Below are 18355 nucleotides of genomic sequence, written 5' to 3'. Positions count from 1 at the left end.
CATGGTGCGAACCGTTGGAACTTTCCGAGTTGCACATGAGCAACATCTACGACTGTCGCTTTCGATATGTCTAAATAATGGACCGTCCCAGGGGCAAATCTAACCTGCCAACTACTACATGTTTCCTGGCCCCGTCCTGTCTTCTGTCGTCCTTGAGCAGTCAATCATGGCCTGCTGCTGAAGGATGTTCGGTCGACACATGAAACCTACACATACGTGCAGGCAATGCGAGTAATCGTCTATTCATTGACGGCGAACTCGTTGCTGCATACGTTGGACTCATACCATTGCGAGCCTCTCTCAACCTCCATTATGATCCCTTCAATTTCTTCGAATCCGCCATTGCATATCACCGGAGTTCATTCATCACCCGCAGTTACAAAGTAGGCCAATCCATCTCAATGGGCTTCAGATCCCCCGGTCCCCGGAAATCCCACAAGATATTAGCCTGCTCGCTCAGCAACTTGCGATCCGTCTGAATCCCCAGCCTTGCTAGTCCGCGCCACCTCTCGAAATCGTGCGGGTTACGCTTATCGCCATGCGCCGCCTCCGCCTGCTCCCAATGCCCCTTGGAGAACGCAAGCAAGGTGGTGATGCGACTATGGGTAATATCGTACACAAGCGAGCAAATCGTCCCCGTCTCTTCGAGCCAGTTACACTGCCACAGCTCCCCGGGGCGAATGCACTGGTACGTCGCTGTCTGGAAATTGACTCGTCCCGCCATCGGCCCGCCGTGGATGGCGTAGTTGATGCGGTCCTCGTTGTAGAACCACATCTCATACCGCCATTTCTCTGGGTTGCCGTGTTCATCCTGCGCTGCGTAATCGTAGATCAGGTGCCGGTCGCGGAGGTCGGCATCGAAGGTGGATGATTCCAGGGATGGGAGGACGGGCATCTTTGTGTCTGGGCGGACCTGTCGGCTTTGATTTCGATTTTCTTTTCTGTATAGTTATAGCGAGACACGGCGTGTCATTTGCATCTCCTTTGATCGTGTTGTGAGGTCAGGATTTGTATCCGCGGCTTTTATTTTAATATAATTCCCCATTTGCATTGAGCTTCCTCTCCTGGTGTATCCATCCACGGTACAGTAGCTTGTGTCCGTTTTCAGTCAGCTGGTAGTTGCCACCTATGTAACCCTACTAAACTGACTACAAGCTCAAGCAAGATTTGAGTGAAGACGGTATGCACCAATCACTCAGCGACGTAACGGCTTTTAGTATGTGGCCTCATAGCTATAGAAACATACGGGAGTACATAGTCTCACCTCCGCTCAACAGCACACACACGTACTCTCTCTCTCTCTCTCTCTCTCTCTCTCTCTCCATCCACCATAATTATACAAGCTTCTATTTATATGGAGCCTCTTACACTCCTCGAGATCAAGCTGGCTCTATGACGGCGGACACGTGAGTGTTCTGGGCGTTGGTGCGATATTACGACGGGCACTGACAAACTCCGTGTCTCAAGGAGGGATGTCGGTTCCTGCTTCTCGTCCTCCGTCCGAGCTGTGTCCTGCGCGTTGTTCGCGTGTCCATGGCACTCTAGCTCAGTGCTCCGCGGATTGGGAATGGCGTTGTCAGACAGTCGACTCCGTGGTCCACCTCAACCACGCTCCCACGACCACGTTCTCAGGCGTCCCTCCTGCGCTGTCAACCAGCTCACCAATCATGCCACTTCCGGACGACACGTTTTATTGATTCTTTTGTTTCTTAGAAGAAGAATATGGACACCCCAGATTGGATGATTGACTTGAGCTGAACATCATAAAGCGCACCTTGATAGGTGATTCCGCTTCTTTAATATACACCGCTCTTCCTCTTCCCAAAAAAGAAAACGAAAACTAAAAGGAAATTCAACAGCCTTTCTTGGACATGGTCGCCTAGCACCGCCAAACAAGGCTTGGGCGACTCCCCGCTATGTCGACTGACAGATTGTTGCTTGCCATTCCCCACCGTATTTTTGCATGTTTTTCGATCAAGATGGTGCTGCTATGTATAGAGAGTGACTATTAGCGAGCAGTAAGCTTCTTTGATACGTTAGTCGCCAATTATCGCTTGGGAATTCAATATCATTACCTCAGAGATTCCTACGCGTCAAACTAATGTTTCCTAATAGGCCTAAGAGCCTCAATACGAACCGATGTGTTAGCAATTCGCTTCACCGATCTTAACCCCTGGAAAACTCGTGTTCGTGAATTTGGAAGAATTTCCCGATATTCCTTTGTTTGCCCCTGGAGGCTGGTTGAATGTGCAGGGCTCACAGGTCAGAGCCGGGGCTGAGGTCTCGGAGCTAGGGCCGCGGTCATATCTGCCGAAAGCTTGCTCTCGATCAAGCTTAGCTTATGGCGTGTTTTTCAAATCCGGGGACTGGATCGTTCGAAACCAGAAACCGTTCGTGGCCTCGTCTGTAGCTCTCGTCAGAGAGGTCTCAGAATTGCTAGCTGGGCTTACGCTAGTGGACGACATCAGGGCTAAGCCTAAAGGGACCCAACTAGCGTTCGCCGCCACGCCTTACCCCGGGAACGCCGATCAGAACTTGGATATCCAAAGCGAGGAACCCTCATAGCGAAAATATAAATAATCATCGAAAACTGTAGATAATTTCCGTAAACCCATAATCCATACAGAATTCTAACTCTCATAATAATCATTATGCGCTTCTTCAACGTCCCTATCTTTGTGGCCCTGCTAGGTCTGACCGAGGCGGCCCCTAAGCCGAAGAGCCGCCAGACAGAGCATCATACTTCTACCAAAGTCTCCTATCAGACCGACCTAGCTCTCGAACCCTATCACGGCCATGTCCCGACGGTTACTGTCACACGGACTCAGACCCTAGCCCCGATCATTATCATTTATACCTCCTATCCGACCGTGACGAAGACTCCAGCGGTAGTCACCGATACTAAGACTAAATGTGTGAAATCGACCACCTCAGTCACTGCTACAGCCAACACTGATACGGTTTGCGTTACGTCGACTGAGTTTGACACGACGACGTGGACTTATACTCCGCCGACGGTCACCGATACCGTCTACACGGAGACCACTATCACAACTACGTCGACCTCGAGCATCCCAACTGCATATGGATTTGTCCCAGTTGTCGACACTCTCCCCCCCCTGTCGAAGAAGAGAAAAGGGACCTAGCGTCTCTGGAGCGCCGCTCGCAAGCCTTTGCCCATAAGGACTTCCGATACCCTAAGTCTGTTAGGTGCATACATGAAGTGTTTATAGAAGTCATCATCATCGAAATCATCATCGGCCCCCCTGTGACCAAGTGGCTGCCCGCCCATACAACTTTAGCCACTAAGACCGACACCTTCTCTGTCACCTCAACCATCGTTCCTCCCGATGTCTCGGCCACCGTCACCGATACTATCACCTCGACCATCTGCGTCGGCACCACCTTGCCTGCTGAGACTGACACAGTCACCAGTACCAACACCGCCACCGCTTCGGTCGTGAGCTCTGCCTACGACGCCTGTGCCACGAACAACATTGCCATCTCCCCATTCTCATCTGACTACGGCAGTTTCGCTGGCCAAGGCGTAGTTCAGATCTTCGGCACCGCCTTGACTGCTGTACAGGGCAATAGCCCTTACGACTGTTGTGTTAGTTGTATCCAGGATGGCAACTGTGCTGTAGCTAGTTACGATTACGACACATGCTATCATGTCGGGGTGAACAGCTGCGACCCGTCCGAGAACCAGTTTACGGTCATTATTTCGGCTCTAGGGTCCTATGATTACAGCTTGTCGAACGGCGCCTGTGGGTATGTTGTTGGAGAAGAGATATACTTACGACGGGTGAGCTGATCACCGAGCACTTGGGGTTGCGCAGTGTCCATATAGAAAATGTGGGTCTGTAACTAAGGCTCTGGTGAAAGGGACGCTGAAAATGGCGCCAGAGGTATCCATGTTCGGCGTCTAATTCACCGTCACCTAGCGTTGTGGGCTAGTTAATAAAAGGGCCTAGAAGGCCGGCCATAAACCCACCATTTTTTGTTAAGTCGTTGTGTGTAAAGCCAAGTAACAGATATATATATTCTATCAACTTGTACTCTTAACCTCATTAATCATTCAAACTTCAGCCCTCACAAATTTAGAAATGAATGACAGGTTACAGATTGTATATACTCCGCATCGTTGTTCAAGAAATTCAATTTACCATGACACGTATGCACGGCCTCGCCCCAACATAGTAGATCGGATCGTACGAATAAAGAACTAACCCCGTTTAGGAGAAGATCGACCTGTTCCTTCTTGGCATAGCTTACCAGAAGACGACGTCATCGTCGCGATTGGCGTGTTGAACACGAGAAGTGGACGACGTCGGGAAATAGAAGCCTTTTTCCCCGGCTGCTACAATCCAACTGGAGTCCGATAGAAATACAGTTGATGGAGGGAAATACCCCGCCTGATCAGCCGTCACATTGCGCGAATGTGCCTATATGTATCCTAAAGTGCCTTGGTTTTAAAATAAGTGGGATATCAGTGCTAATGATAGTTTGGACCACGCCTAGAGATTAGTTCACACTGGTACTCTAGCAAAGCAGCGGATATCTGCTTAGACCCAACTTCTACTAAGACCTAGCCTTGGGCTATTGAATATCATCACCGGCTTCCTCATGGAGACCCGGATCTGTAACACTTGCACCGGTCCTAATCCCATCGCTTGTGTCTCTCTTAAGCCTATTCGCATCGACCCCGGCTTCCAGCAAGTCCCTCATCACTTCGTAGGCCTTTTCATGTAGGCCACTACTCTCGGGATGGAAAATTAGCGACATATGGGAATCGTCTGAATTTGAACATAGCCTGTCAGAAGCGACGGCTAGGACCTTTCCTTCCGGATACTTAACATAGTATCCACCGTTTTTGGCGTAAAGAAGAGTGCGTAGACTGGTCTCTTGGAGTTTTTGTGAATGCTGGCTTTGTTTTGGCGATTTTGACGTTCCGGGGGATAGGCGATTGTATCGCGTAGTGGTGATAGCAACGTGTTATTCAGACTTGCCATCATTCACATGGATTTCTGGTGAAGATAAACAATGGGAATATTGATGAAGGACCTGGAGGATTGGAGTGATTAACTAAGAACTCGAGTAAAACGGGCGTGGACTATGGCTGCTTGCAGCATGAGGGATCGAGTTGGTGAGCGGTTAGAGCTAAAAATCCCCTGTTTGAGCCGTTTGTTCGTTTTGACGGAAGATTCCACGAGATTCTACGGAATCGTACTGTATTATAACAATGATTTATTTGCTACTGTCTTGCTGATACCCCTGTAGATGAGCCGGGATTATCGAGAAAGGAACCAAATTTGGATTATTTTTAAGGCTCGGAAAAAAATCCGTGAGAGCATATGGGGCAAACTGTTTTCGAATATTGGCAGTGGGTCCCTATCAATTCCTGGCCAGGAGTTGTGAGTGGAAAAAAATCTCGTGCCGTCTCGTATGGCTAGTGTGTATCCCAAAGCGGCGGAGCAAGGTCTCCTCTTCTTAAGTATGTAGCTGATTGAGAGGTCTAAATCTGGGGAATATTATGAGCGCGCATTTGTTTGTTTGTATTTGTTAATGGGGTGCAGGATGCGTCCACACTGACTATGGGACGGGTTGAGTTAATCGGAGTTTATGCGGGTATTTAATGATGGACCTTTCCAGATTTGCGCACCTACCACGTTGACTTCGGAATATTCATTGCGTTGTGCCGATGTTTAACCACCCCCGCATTCGCTTTAGACTATGTTACGTTTGTTACCCTAAAGCCTCAATTCAGGCTAATTTTTTCCCTGTTACCACTACGATCGGCGGAGGAATTGTCTAATCTATCACATCCCCTGTCGATTCTGTCCCCCGGCAAAGCTGGGCCGTACAATGCGTCATCAATATGTGCGAGTTGTGGCTACTCCGCAGGAGAGTTACCCCACAGGAGATACCCGAGACAGGGAGGGAGTGGCATTTAATTCCGGCTGAATGTCATTGTAGATTCCTAAGCTCCCCCAAGCAATGTGAAGCTCCTGGATCGGAGTTGAACGGAGGGCAATTGAGTATAAAAGCTCCGTCCTGTTCGGCCTTTTGTTTCTAAGCACAGAAGAATCCTCAATTCAAAAGTCCACGATGGTCGGTGTAAAGATCACCTCATGGAACACTTCAGTTGTGTCCGTTCTGGCACTCCTTGCTAGCGAAGCCATTGCCAGTAATCCTTTCCCGGATTGCACGACAGGACCATTGAGCACATTGGCAGTATGCGACCCTTCTAAAGATGTGCTCACTAGGGCCAATTCCCTTGTGGCTGCCATGACGTTGGAGGAGAAAATCAACAACACGATATACCAGTCTCCCGGGGTACCTCGCCTTGGTTTGCCTGCGTATAACTGGTGGAGTGAGGGTCTACATGGTGTCGCCGGTTCCCCTGGCGTTCATTTCGAAGCAAGTGGACCCTTCAGCTACGCAACCTCTTTCCCGTCGCCGATCGTTCTGGGCGCTATGTTTGATGACGACCTCGTGAAGCAGATTGCCGCTGTGATCAGTACGGAGGGTCGTGCATTTGGTAATACTGGTCACTCCGGTTTCGACTTCTGGACGCCCAACATCAACCCGTTCAAAGACCCTCGTTGGGGTCGTGGACAGGAGACTCCCGGAGAAGACGCTTACCATGTTGCTCGATATGTCTATAGCCTTATCGACGGCCTGCAGAATGGAATTGGACCTGCACACCCAAAAGTTGTTGCGACATGCAAGCACTTCGCAGGGTATGATCTTGAGGACTGGGGAAATGTCACACGCCATACGTTCGATGCCATCATCTCCACCCAGGACCTTTCCGAGTATTACCTGCCTTCCTTCCGGTCTTGCACACGTGATGCAAAAGTCGATGCGGTGATGTGCAGTTACAATGCCGTCAACGGAGTTCCCAGCTGCGCCGACTCGTACTTACTCCAGACAATTCTACGGGATCACTGGAACTGGGAAGCAACGGGGCATTGGGTCACGTCAGACTGCGGCGCGATTGACGATATCTATCAAGCTCACAATTATACGGCTACTGGTGCCGAAGCAGCTGCGGTCGCACTAAATGCTGGGACGGATCTCGACTGTGGCTCAGTCTTCCCGGATTATCTGAACTCATCTATTGCACAGAGTTTGACAACGACTAAGGCTCTGGACCAGGCTATGGTCAGATTGTACTCGTCATTGGTCAAGCTGGGTTATTTTGACCCAGTTAAAGACCAACTATATGGGTCCTTGGGGTGGTCGGACGTTGGTACCCCAGCCGCTCAAAAATTGGCTCAAAGGGCCGCGGTAGAGGGAACCGTGCTGCTTAAGAACGCCAACACGCTTCCTTTATCGGCAAACAAGACGCTGGCTTTGATCGGGCCGTATGCAAATGCGACAGGCCAGCTACAGGGTAATTACCAGGGCACCGCCGAATATATTCGGACGATGATTTGGGGCGCGACACATGCTGGATACAAGGTCAACTTCGTTCCAGGCACTGAGATCAATACCACCGACACTTCTGGGTTCGATGCCGCTGTGAGCGCGGCCAAACAAGCCGATATAGTGATTTACGCTGGAGGCATCGATAACACAATTGAGGCGGAGGGCCATGATCGCATGACAATTGATTGGCCTGGAAACCAGTTGGATCTGATCCAGAGTCTGGCGCAGGTTGGTAAGCCCCTGGTCGTCGTGCAATTCGGAGGAGGGCAACTGGATGACTCGACTCTACTGTCCAACGATGGCGTCGGAGCATTACTTTGGGCGGGTTATCCTAGTCAAGCTGGCGGTGCGGCTGTGTTCGATATCTTGACAGGAAAGGAAGCTCCGGCTGGACGACTCCCGGTTACCCAGTATCCTGCGAAATACGTCGACGAGGTGGCTATGACAGACATGGCACTGCGACCTGGAAGTGACAATGTTGGTCGGACCTATCGATGGTACGAGGACGCTGTACTGCCATTCGGCTATGGGCTTCACTATACGACTTTCCAAGTCTCCTGGAAGAAGAGCAACCCCAGACCGTACAACGCGGATAGCCTTGCTATGCACGCGTCCAAAATAGCACCAGTGGATACTGCACTCTTCGACACTTTCACTCTTGCTGTCAGCAATACCGGAAACGTGACGTCTGATTATGTGGCACTTGTGTTCCTGACAACTGACAACGCTGGACCCACGCCATATCCAATTCAGACTTTGGTAGGCTACCAAAGGGTCAAGAAAATTAGGCCTGGGGAGACCCGTAAGGTTGATATCGATGTCACATTGGGTTCAGTTGCCCGAACTGCAGACAATGGTGACTTGGTGGTATACCCTGGTTCCTATAAGCTGCAGGTGGATGTTGGAGGCAAATATCCGACATCGGGCTTTCAAATTGTTGGAAAGGAGAAAGTGTTGGATCAGTTCCCACAGCCCGCAAAATAGATGGGCACCTTCAGCGGACCATTAAATCGGTGGTTAGCTTGTTATACACAAAGCACTCCTCTTGGATAAAAGGCACTGCGCAATTTGTTCACGTTTACTCTCCCGCGGTAGCTGTCAGCCATTTATTAGCATACTTTTCTTCATAAATTTTGGGCCAACTTACTGTCGTACTTGTAGCTAGTGACGCTTCATCCATAATTACCTGCACGCTATGATCACACGGACCAGTGAGTCCGAAGATATGAAAATCAGTGTGTACAAGCGGCGCAGTAAATTTGTGACAGTTTCCTGCGCCTGCTTGGATTAAAACGGCGCGGTGAACAGAACACCCTGACTGAAGAACTGTACAGGGTCTTAATGAGCACATTCCTCCTACGTATAAAGCAATCCTGAGTGATCAGTGAGCACTGTATAAAAGTGCGATCGGACGGATCACGTGCATGATCGATGACTAAGATCCCGTAAAAAGGCGCTCAAAAATGGCGGCAAAGGTCAAAAAGAAGCGACTTTCAGCGCTTGACCCACGGGTTGGGTTATGGCGAGGGCCTAGCTGTTCCACTGGAAATTATAAGCCATGGCCAAGACCTTGAAAGTTTGCCCCCCAGACTCTATGACATCAAGTGCCTTTTTGTTCCCTCTGCGCCTGTTTTTTTCTCAATCATTAGAAGGCGAAATTATGCGTTTCGGCATGCAAACCCCAGATCGTTGGCGTCCGCTAGTCAAGCCACGCCGTTCTTCCGATCGAAGCGCAACTTCAACCTTGGAAGACGACCCTCAAAAGGCCTTTTTCCGCCAATTCGGCATTGTAGTATCTCACGTGGCCCAATCTTGTTTCTGCTCGAAGGTGTGTCGTAACGGTGAATCATCATTCGTGGTTCTTATTGTTATTCGACGGCTGGTTTCTTGTTCGACTTGGAATGCCCCATTCTAGTTCCTAGATCTCGCTACCTTAACCCCGCAATGTGACAGTGCGTCGCCACTAACGTGTAAATGATCAGTTTCTATGGCCAATGCTCATGGACGTGTGCGGGGCCGACACGAAGCCCGTGGTTCAACAGGAGTTAGCCAAGACCAGGGAAGTCAGATGGAATCCGTATTTATTGCTGTCCTGTCAAACTGGCCCCTGGAGGTGTCACTCCTTTATTTGCTACCCTTACCCGTTGTCTGCGATTACGATCACGGCGCTGCGTACAATATCTCCCATAACTCCGATGAACACACGGCAAAATGGCGTACCGGTACCCCGATACAAGCCAACCTTCCGAGGTAAACAGACAAAATTCTAGTCTGGATACCGAAGAGAAGCATCGATCAGGCAATGAAGTGTCTCATCACGAAGACCCGTTTGGAGACGAGGAGTTTGCACAAGTCAGGTATCGAACTTTACGGTGGTGGTGAGTATCAAAAATACTTTCTTGGCCGACTTGCAGCTGAGACTTTCATTTTTAATAACACAGGCAATGCGGCATGAGTATGTCAACTTGGATCGCATAATAGAAAATGCTGCAGTATCTAAAGATGTTTTTACTCCGCAGTCATGATTGCAGAAACCGTTTCCCTCGGAATTTTGTCGCTTCCATCTGCTGTGGCAACGTTAGGCTTGGTCCCGTAAGTCGGACGCTATCCTCTCATTCTGGCATACTTGGAAATAGAATCTAATATTGACTCAGTGCGGTAATTATCATTGTCGGGCTCGGTATCCTAGCCACCTACACCGGATATGTCATTGGTCAATTCAAACTGCGGTACCCGGAGGTGCATAGCATGGGAGACGCTGGAGCAGTGCTTTTCGGTCGCTTTGGTATGGCCCGCTTTGGGAAAGAGCTTTTAGGAACGGCCCAATTGCTCTTCCTAATCTTCATCATGGGTAGCCACCTCTTGACTTTCACTGTCATGATGAACACATTGACAGAACATGCCACCTGCTCCATTGTTTTTGGGGTTGTTGGCCTTGTCGTATCCTTTGTCTGTGCCCTGCCTCGCACTCTCAGAAAAGTTTCATGGTTCTCATTTGCATGTATGCATTGGTCCCTCGTTGGTCAACTAACATTGTTTCTGATATTGGTTTCGGATAGCTTTCGCCAGTATCCTCGCTGCGGTACTTATTACTATGATTGCCATCGCTATTCAGCATCCAGGAAATGGCAAGGTAGACGCGACTACGAAAGTAAGTCTCGCAAAAGGGTTCTTGTCTGTGACAAATATTGTCTTCGCCTACGGTATGTGATAACTCACCAGAAGAGTGTCTGTACTGTGACTGATATCTCTGTAGCTGGTCATGTTGCTTTCTTCGGCTTTATCTCCGAGATGAAGATTCCAACAGATTACCCCAAGACTTTGATTATGCTCCAGACGACTGATACGTCAATGTATGTGGTGGCGGGCGTTGTCATTTACATTTACGGCGGGAAAGATGTGAAATCCCCTGCATTAAGTTCCACCAGTGATGTGACAGCCAAGCTTGCATATGGTATTGCTATTCCTTCGGTGGGTTTATCCCTAGATTAGCTGTGTCTTATGAGGAACCCCTATTTCTGACATACGATCACAGATTGTTGTCGCCGGTGTCATTAACGGCCATGTCGCGGCAAAGTACATATATGTCCGCCTATTTCGGCACACTGATCACATGCACAAACGAAGTTTTCTCGCAATTGGGTCTTGGATTGGGATTACTTTGGGTCTTTGGATCATAGCCTGGATTATTGCCGAGGCTATTCCTGTTTTCAATGACCTACTAAGTTTGATCGTGAGTATTGTGAGAGTTGGGCATTTGGATGGAGCACTGATCTGATTCTACTCGACAGACTGCATTGTTCGCTAGTTGGTTTACTTGTAAGTACTTCAACTAAGAAACTCCAATCGACATTAGTATTAACCTACTATGAAGATGGCCTAAGCGGTATCTTTTGGCTTTTTATGAATTGGGGTCGATATGGATCCTCCTGGAGGAAAATTCTCCTCACTCTCCTCAACCTTGTGATCGTGGGAATTGGTGGTTGCCTGGTTAGTCTAATTTTTTCTTTTTCTTCTTCCAGGCTATATATCACAGATTGCTCATTTTCATTGCAGTGCGGTATGGGCCTATGGGTCTCCGGGAAGGCCATCCACGAGGATGCGAGCAGCGGTGCTAGTTTCTCGTGTGCTTTTACTAACAGCTAGTCCAAAACTCCCAACAGTCGCCTTATGTGCCCCAAAACAAAATGCATTTGTTCCAGGGCGGCCGTTTCTGGCGTCCTTAAGAAACATTTTCGGTGGCCGATTTACCGTCACCTAGCGTTGTTGTGTAGTCTCCGACTTGCGCCTCGTCTCTCCATTGACTTACCCGTCTGACCCCACGTGCCGCGAGCAACAATGCCACCGACCGCGATAAACACATCAATCAACATACCAACACAGGTCACAATAATGTATTCTTCCTCCACACGTTCCTGATTTACTCTCTGCGAGCAGGTCCAATGCTTCCCGTGCAGTGGACCCTTAAAATGCAAGCCTTCCTAGGCGCAACGGCAGGCCTGGCGGCGTCGTCCCTCCCTGGCGCGACATCGTACATTGCGGCGCCGGGATTCCCGACCTCTGTGTTTTCGTATGGTTGGACTCCTATTAAATTTCATTTGCTAATTCTTGATGATAGATCCTACTATGTTTCTCCGGCTGAACCAACCAAAGAACCACAGCCCATCCTCCATGACCCCGTACTCAATGTAACTTTTCCCTATGAACTGACAAACCCCGATCACATTCCCACCAACCATGATCCTGTACTCTTCCCCATCCCATCCACAAATCTATCAGAACACCAGCAACGCGCCCTGGTAACCTCCGTCGAGGCCCACGTCACCGAAATCATCAACTCCAGCTCCTCCACAAGTAGTTGCACCAAATGCAAGAATGCCCTCGCTGCCGCAAAGCCCGCAGCTCTGCATGCCCCAATCCTAGTACCAGATGCTATGGTCCGTCTGTGCAAGCAATTCAGTTTCCAATCTGCCGAGTCCTGCGAGCAGAACTATGAAGTATCGACATACGGCGCCATCTGGACGCAGGTTCTGGCATATGCCGATGTCGAGGGTCTCGATGGCGAGTATATCTGTAACTCGCTGAGCAGTAACTTCTGCAGCAAGCCCACTACTCGTCCACTGGATACTACGGGGCTATTTCCCAAGCCCAAGCCTGCGAATCCCGTTGTCCCAAAAGCAAGCGGGCACCGCGTCAAGGTCTTACATTTGTCCGACTTCCACCTGGACTCGCGGTACGCTGTGAGCTCTGAAGCGAACTGCTCATCGAGTCTATGCTGCCGCAATGATAACTACAATGACCTCTCCGAGAACCATGTTCTGCTTTCTGCCTCCGCTTACGGATCCTTTAAATGCGACACGCCGTATGACTTGGGTCTCGCTGCCTTGCAGGCCGTGGGTCCCTTAACTGGTACGGGCAAGGGCATAGATGAGGACTCCTTTGCATGGTCTCTATACACCGGCGACTTGGTGTCTCACGATCCCTCGCCGCAGATATCGCGTGCCTACGCTGAGTACACCGAGATCAGTGTCTATGACATGTTCAAGCACTATATAACAGGCCCTGTCTTTGCGGCGCTCGGAAACCATGACACTAGTCCAGCGAATATTGACTCGCCGCACAGTTTGCCTGGTCGGCTTGGGGAACAGCAGAGCTGGAACTATCATCATATCGCTGGTCTGTGGCAGCATGAGGGATGGATTGATCGCCAGACTGCTGAGGAGGCAGTCACTCATTATGGTGGCTATTCTATCAAGACGCACTATGGGCTTAGGATTGTCGCATTCAATACAGGTAAGTTGGACACTTGTTTGTTTTTGTTGATATGAGTATGTACAACTAACAAAGCTTTAAAGACCTTTGGTATGCCTCCAACTACGTCAACTTCATCAACACAACCAACCCGGACAACTCGGGGATATTCACCTGGATGATCGATGAACTCCAAAAAGCGGAAGACGCCGGCGAACGAGTCTGGATAATCGGCCACGTCCTCAGCGGCTGGGACGGGACAAATCCGCTCCCCAACCCGACGAACCTGTTCTACCAAATCGTGGACCGCTACTCCCCCCACGTCATTGCAAACATCTTCTTCGGACACACCCACGAAGACCAGTTCATGATCTACTACGCCCAAAACGGTACCCTCCAAAACGCGGACACGGCCCTGTCGACGGCCTGGGTGATGCCCAGCGTGACGCCGTTAACAAATCTTAACAGCGGATTCCGAATGTATGAAGTCGACACGGGCGACTTCAACATCTACGAGGCGTATACCTTCATCGCTAATGTCTCGGACTTCCCGCGCCTGGAACTGGAACACACCGGCCCGACCTTCGGTATCGAGTACTCGACGCGGGAGACGTACGGTCCCGCAGCTGCGTGGAATAAAGATGCGCCGTTGAATGCGACGTTCTGGCACCGCGTTACAGAGGCTATGGAGGCTGATGGGGGATTGGCTACGCTGCATAATGAGTTACAGGGCAAGATGAGTGTTAAGAGCCCTAATTGTACCAGTGACGCTTGCCATAAGGCGAAAGTTTGCTATATGCGCAGTGGGAGTGTTGCGCTGGGGAGTCAGTGTCCGCAGGGGTAAGTTTTGTTCCCTGGCGAGTGAGATGAGTGCTAATTTTGGGGAGTAGGTACGGATCTGTGCAGAGTGCTTTTTCAAGTTAGATAGATAGATTGCAAGCTGGACATGGGGAGAAATACCATCACAGTACATCATGCAATGGTTCCCATAACCCAGTTGGTCAGAGTGGTGCTAATAACGCCAAAGTCGAAGGTACCGAAAATGGCGTCCAAGGTGGCTACCATTTTCGGCGCCTTTTTACTAGGATCTTAGTCATCCAGACATCATGAATCTCGAAGCTTGTCCTCGGACAGCTATGAGCTAAAGATCGCGAACAAGGGTTCTTTCAATATTTAACACATTGAGACTGCTCGCTGCATACCTGAATTTTCATTGTAATATACCCCCTCTGGAACCAGGAATTTTTTTTTTCTTTTTCTTCTTTTTCCGGCACGATTATGTATTTACTTGCATCAATCATAATTAATGTTCTCTATTATTTTTATTTCAAATTTTATTGTGTGAATTTTATGTACGGTTGTCTCCTGGAAAATAAAATGGAATAGAGTGAAGAAAGAGAGAGAGCTATAGTGGGCCTGAGCTTGTCAAATCCGCCTCGAACCAAACTCCGGTCCGCTTGGGAACGAACACCAGGAAAGCATCATGACCTCCAGTAAGTACTACATACTGATAAAATCAGGGAGCACTAGTTCGACTGTACAGCAGTCTATCAGTCATCTGCACCACAGCTGGGCTCCCGTCCGATCCGGGCACAGCGATATGCATGACGTAGAGAGCATAGCAAGTATCGTCATCACCTTCTGCTCCGGCCCATCCGATTTAAAACTACCCTAGGGCCGTCGATCCCCCGTTCTAACAACCCCCGCTCAACAACCTCACTCTTCCGCTAACTCACTTTCTTTTTTCGCCGCTATCATCCTCTCTCTCGTCCACACATTCCAGTCGCAATGGCTCTGCGCGGTGTTCAACTCGGCCTGCGGGCGTGGGAGGTATGTACTAAGTTACCTACCAACTTTTTTTTCTTCTTCTGGAGCGCACTGGACAGCACTGACAACAGCCGCACAGTTCCTATGGACCCTTCTCATCATGGCCCTGGTCGGCAACATGATCGCCGAAGCCTTCGCCGGCAACCCGTCCTCGGTCAACTACGTCATGTTCGTATCGGCCTTCTCGATGTTCTCGCTGTTCTACCTGGTGCCGGCTTCGTTCAACATCGACTGGGCCCTGCACCCGATCATCATGATCACTGTCGACGCGCTCAACTGCATCTTCTTCTTCTGCGCCGCCATCGCCCTGGCCGCGAAGCTAACTGGCAACTCATGCGGCAATTCGGTAAGTTCTTACTTTCTTTTTCTTTCCACTTGCAACATATAGACATGACAGACGCTTATGCTATGGTCCAGTCGTTCACCCTGAACAACGAGATCGCGAATGGCTCCCACAACCCGGAGAAGCGCTGTCGCGAGGCCCAGGCGTCCACGGCTTTCCTCTGGTTCGGCTGGGCGGGCTACATGGCTTCGGTTATCGTGTCCATCTTCATGGCCCGCTCGGAGGCCCCCGTACGCGGTCGCGCTGGTGGTGCCGGCCGCAGACGGCCTAACATGGCTCAGGTTTAAGCGGCCCTCCAACAGACAAGATGAATGGGGGAAGAATGAGAAACCTCTGGAGCTAGCCACTGCTCGCCAATCGGCAATCGGCAATGTTCTATACAGGGCAAGGCTCAGCTCGACTCGACTCGCAAAAAGACCTTTACCTTTATCTTATCTTAATCTATCTACATCGGAGGATGTGCAAACAACCTCTGCTAATTTTGTGTTACTACTCCTGTCATTAATAATGGGTTTGCCGGAGGTTTCTTTCAGGCAAGGGTTGTGGGGATCGGGGTTGGTTGTTTTGGTTAAAGAGGAGTTTGGTGTGTGCACTTTTTCTTGATTTCGATATTCTTGAATACCATCTAGGAACTGGGAATGTCTGAATGAGATTTAAGTTCAAAACCTCTGTCGCTGCGTATGATTTTTGTGGTAGATACAAGAACGTCAATCCTCGCTCGAAGCTTCATTCGAATCTGGCCTGCGACTGCCCGCCTCCGTATCTCCTCTCAACGCGCCCGATGCCGCTGGACCTTAAATCTCTCACATCCTAGTCCGTTGGGCCACCTAGATGAGGATTCAAGTCGCCCACACCTTTCCCTACCTAATCAATACGCCAAATTTAAGCCATCCGGACTACCACTTCTCATATGTGCTACGCCTAAGTGACTTCATCGTGAGTAACACTTGGAATGGGTGATGAATATGATCGATTCTTGACTGAATGAGGTACGTCAAGAACTCTGAGTACCCATTTCAACCAACTTAACTGTTGGCAATCTTCTACACCCAAGAATCAATCTTCATCGTCCCTTTCTCCTGAAGATTCTTATGCATCTTAAACGCCTCGAAAAGCAGATGCGGCTCGTGTCCCATGCCCTTCTTCAGACACTCAAACTCTGCCCGATCAAGGTAGTCACTCAGGATAGGTTGGTAGTCTGGGTGAGCGCACTGCCTGATGATAATACGGGCACGCTCGCGAGGCGAGAGACCACGAACATCCGCAAGACCCTGCTCGGTGACAACAACGTCCAGATCATGCTCGGTCTGGTCAACATGTGTAGCGAAGGGCACTATACAGCTAACACCGTCGGGGTCGGACTTGCTAGCCCGCGTACTGGGAGTGTGCATGATGCTGTATTTGGCGTTGCGAAGAAAATCGGCTGAACCGCCTAGCCCGTTTAGCATGCGTGAACCCATCACACAGGTGCTATTCGCGTGGGCGTAGATGTCTACTTCGATAGGCGTGTTCATGCTAATGCATCCCAAGCGGCGAATTATTTCGGGTGAATTGGAGATCTGCTGGGAGCGAAGGAGGATCTTGTCGGCGTAGCGCTCCCAATTATTGTAGAAGCGATTGAACCCGTCGGGGGAAGAAGCGCACGGAAGTTGCGGTTGCGAAATCAAGACGGCCGCTGTCGAACAGATCGAGGAATGTATCTTGGAGCACTTCGGTCCATACCTTCAAGTGCGTGAAGTCTGCGCCTGTGTCGCCTTTGCTCAAGCCGCCGACTACCGCGTTGGCAATGTTCCCGATGCCAGATTGGATGGGTAGGAGGCTCTGCGGTAGTCGTCCCTGATTGACTTCGTGTTTGAGGAATTCAATCAGATTGCTAGCAATTGCTCGGGAGGTGTCGTCCTCTGGTGAGTTCGAGGTTGTTTGATCCGGGGAATCGGATTCAACTATCGCGATCACTTTCTCCGGATCCACGGGAATATAAGTAGTGCCGATGCGGTCTTCTGGTTTTGTGATCAGGTACGGTTGCCTATTAGGCGGGAGATCATTAAAGTTGGTGATATCGTGTAAGCCTTCAAAAGATGGAATCGAGGTGTTGACCTCAATGATCACCTTTTCGGCCATTTGTACCAGCTCCGGTGAAGCACCGACTGATGCGGTTGGGACGATTCCACCGTCTTCTGTTATAGCGGATGCCTCAACGACAGCCACGTCTAGTTTTGGTTGGGCTTTATTCAGAGTATAATAGCCCTAACAGAAGCGAATTAGCAAGTCACTGGTTCTCGTATGTCACAGCGAGGCAGGCGCACATAGATCAAATCCGAGGGAAACATGCTCAGATGTTTATCAAAGAACTTGATTATTCCTTCGTTGATTCCTTTGGAGATTGCTTTTCCCACTTGGTGTGGGCTGCGCCGTTCAATCATATCCAACTCTGCCCAGCGGGTTTCTGTCTCAGCGCCAGAGGAAGCGCCCACGAAAAGGGAGTACTTGAGCTTTCCTTGCAAGTTATTTTCCTGGACATGGTCTGCGAGGGCAGCAGGGACTTTTCTTCAGGCGGATGCTGTTAGCAAATTTGTCTCATGCTGTCCAACTTGGGCGCAATACTTGGGATAGCCAACACCGGTGAACCCAGACCAGCCAATGTACGAGCCATGTGGGAAATGATGGACCAGGTCCTCTGCTTTCATAAGTTTTTTCAAATAGGATGGTCTTCGCACCCGGCTTTTCAAAAGGGCCGACGCAGCCATGATGTTTGAGCAGCACTGAGGATTCGGGAAATTCGACAGAATAGATTAAGGCGGCAATGTACTTTTCTAGGACTCTTGGGATATCAATTCCGGTCACGACATTAAACATCCAAAGGAAGCAATAAGAAATTGGCTTGCATCAGGGATTTGAATCAGGCACCTGCCTCCTTCTTTTATAAGCCAAAAACTCATTCTTAATCTCTCTCGAAGGCAAATCAAACTCTTCTCCATAACTTAGGTTGAAGCCCTCATC

At 49.8% G+C, this 18355-nt stretch overlaps 7 protein-coding genes across 7 annotated transcripts; 5 read left to right on the top strand and 2 right to left on the bottom strand.

The window, feature by feature from the left end:
- Positions 1 to 376: 376 nt before the first annotated feature.
- N7474_005580 (uncharacterized protein) lies at positions 377 to 895 on the bottom strand (the record flags this gene model as incomplete). Its single annotated transcript, XM_057196995.1, has 1 exon — positions 377 to 895. The coding sequence occupies one exon, from the start codon at positions 893 to 895 to the stop codon at positions 377 to 379; it is 519 nt and encodes a 172-aa protein (XP_057054391.1).
- A 1756-nt stretch (positions 896 to 2651) lies between these two features.
- N7474_005579 (uncharacterized protein) lies at positions 2652 to 3814 on the top strand (the record flags this gene model as incomplete). The annotated part of the gene is made up of 2 exons (XM_057196994.1): positions 2652 to 3101; positions 3185 to 3814. The coding sequence occupies 2 exons, from the start codon at positions 2652 to 2654 to the stop codon at positions 3812 to 3814; spliced, it is 1080 nt and encodes a 359-aa protein (XP_057054390.1).
- Positions 3815 to 6108: 2294 nt separating this feature from the next.
- Positions 6109 to 8418, top strand: bxlB (putative beta-xylosidase; the record flags this gene model as incomplete). The annotated part of the gene is made up of 1 exon (XM_057196993.1): positions 6109 to 8418. One exon carries the CDS (start codon positions 6109 to 6111, stop codon positions 8416 to 8418), a length of 2310 nt encoding a protein of 769 aa, XP_057054389.1.
- A 1227-nt stretch (positions 8419 to 9645) lies between these two features.
- Positions 9646 to 11580, top strand: N7474_005577 (uncharacterized protein; the record flags this gene model as incomplete). Its single annotated transcript, XM_057196992.1, has 10 exons — positions 9646 to 9812; positions 9876 to 9889; positions 9954 to 10026; positions 10089 to 10435; positions 10494 to 10637; positions 10691 to 10905; positions 10970 to 11167; positions 11226 to 11253; positions 11309 to 11424; positions 11491 to 11580. 10 exons carry the CDS (start codon positions 9646 to 9648, stop codon positions 11578 to 11580), a joined length of 1392 nt encoding a protein of 463 aa, XP_057054388.1.
- On the top strand, positions 11497 to 14029 carry N7474_005576 (PPN1 endopolyphosphatase family protein; the record flags this gene model as incomplete). Its single annotated transcript, XM_057196991.1, has 3 exons — positions 11497 to 11560; positions 11872 to 13227; positions 13290 to 14029. 3 exons carry the CDS (start codon positions 11497 to 11499, stop codon positions 14027 to 14029), a joined length of 2160 nt encoding a protein of 719 aa, XP_057054387.1.
- Positions 14030 to 14973: 944 nt separating this feature from the next.
- On the top strand, positions 14974 to 15642 carry N7474_005575 (MARVEL domain-containing protein; the record flags this gene model as incomplete). The annotated part of the gene is made up of 3 exons (XM_057196990.1): positions 14974 to 15015; positions 15092 to 15358; positions 15430 to 15642. The coding sequence occupies 3 exons, from the start codon at positions 14974 to 14976 to the stop codon at positions 15640 to 15642; spliced, it is 522 nt and encodes a 173-aa protein (XP_057054386.1).
- A 756-nt stretch (positions 15643 to 16398) lies between these two features.
- Positions 16399 to 18102, bottom strand: N7474_005574 (uncharacterized protein; the record flags this gene model as incomplete). The annotated part of the gene is made up of 4 exons (XM_057196989.1): positions 16399 to 16950; positions 17000 to 17602; positions 17662 to 17902; positions 17960 to 18102. The coding sequence occupies 4 exons, from the start codon at positions 18100 to 18102 to the stop codon at positions 16399 to 16401; spliced, it is 1539 nt and encodes a 512-aa protein (XP_057054385.1).
- Positions 18103 to 18355: the final 253 nt, after the last annotated feature.

Source organism: Penicillium riverlandense (assembly GCF_028828495.1).
Source record: "Penicillium riverlandense strain IBT 135883 chromosome Unknown utg000003l_segment0_segment0, whole genome shotgun sequence".
NCBI lineage: Eukaryota > Fungi > Ascomycota > Eurotiomycetes > Eurotiales > Aspergillaceae > Penicillium > Penicillium riverlandense.
Note: the sequence above shows the minus strand (reverse complement) of the source record. Positions and strands in the feature narration are given on the sequence as shown.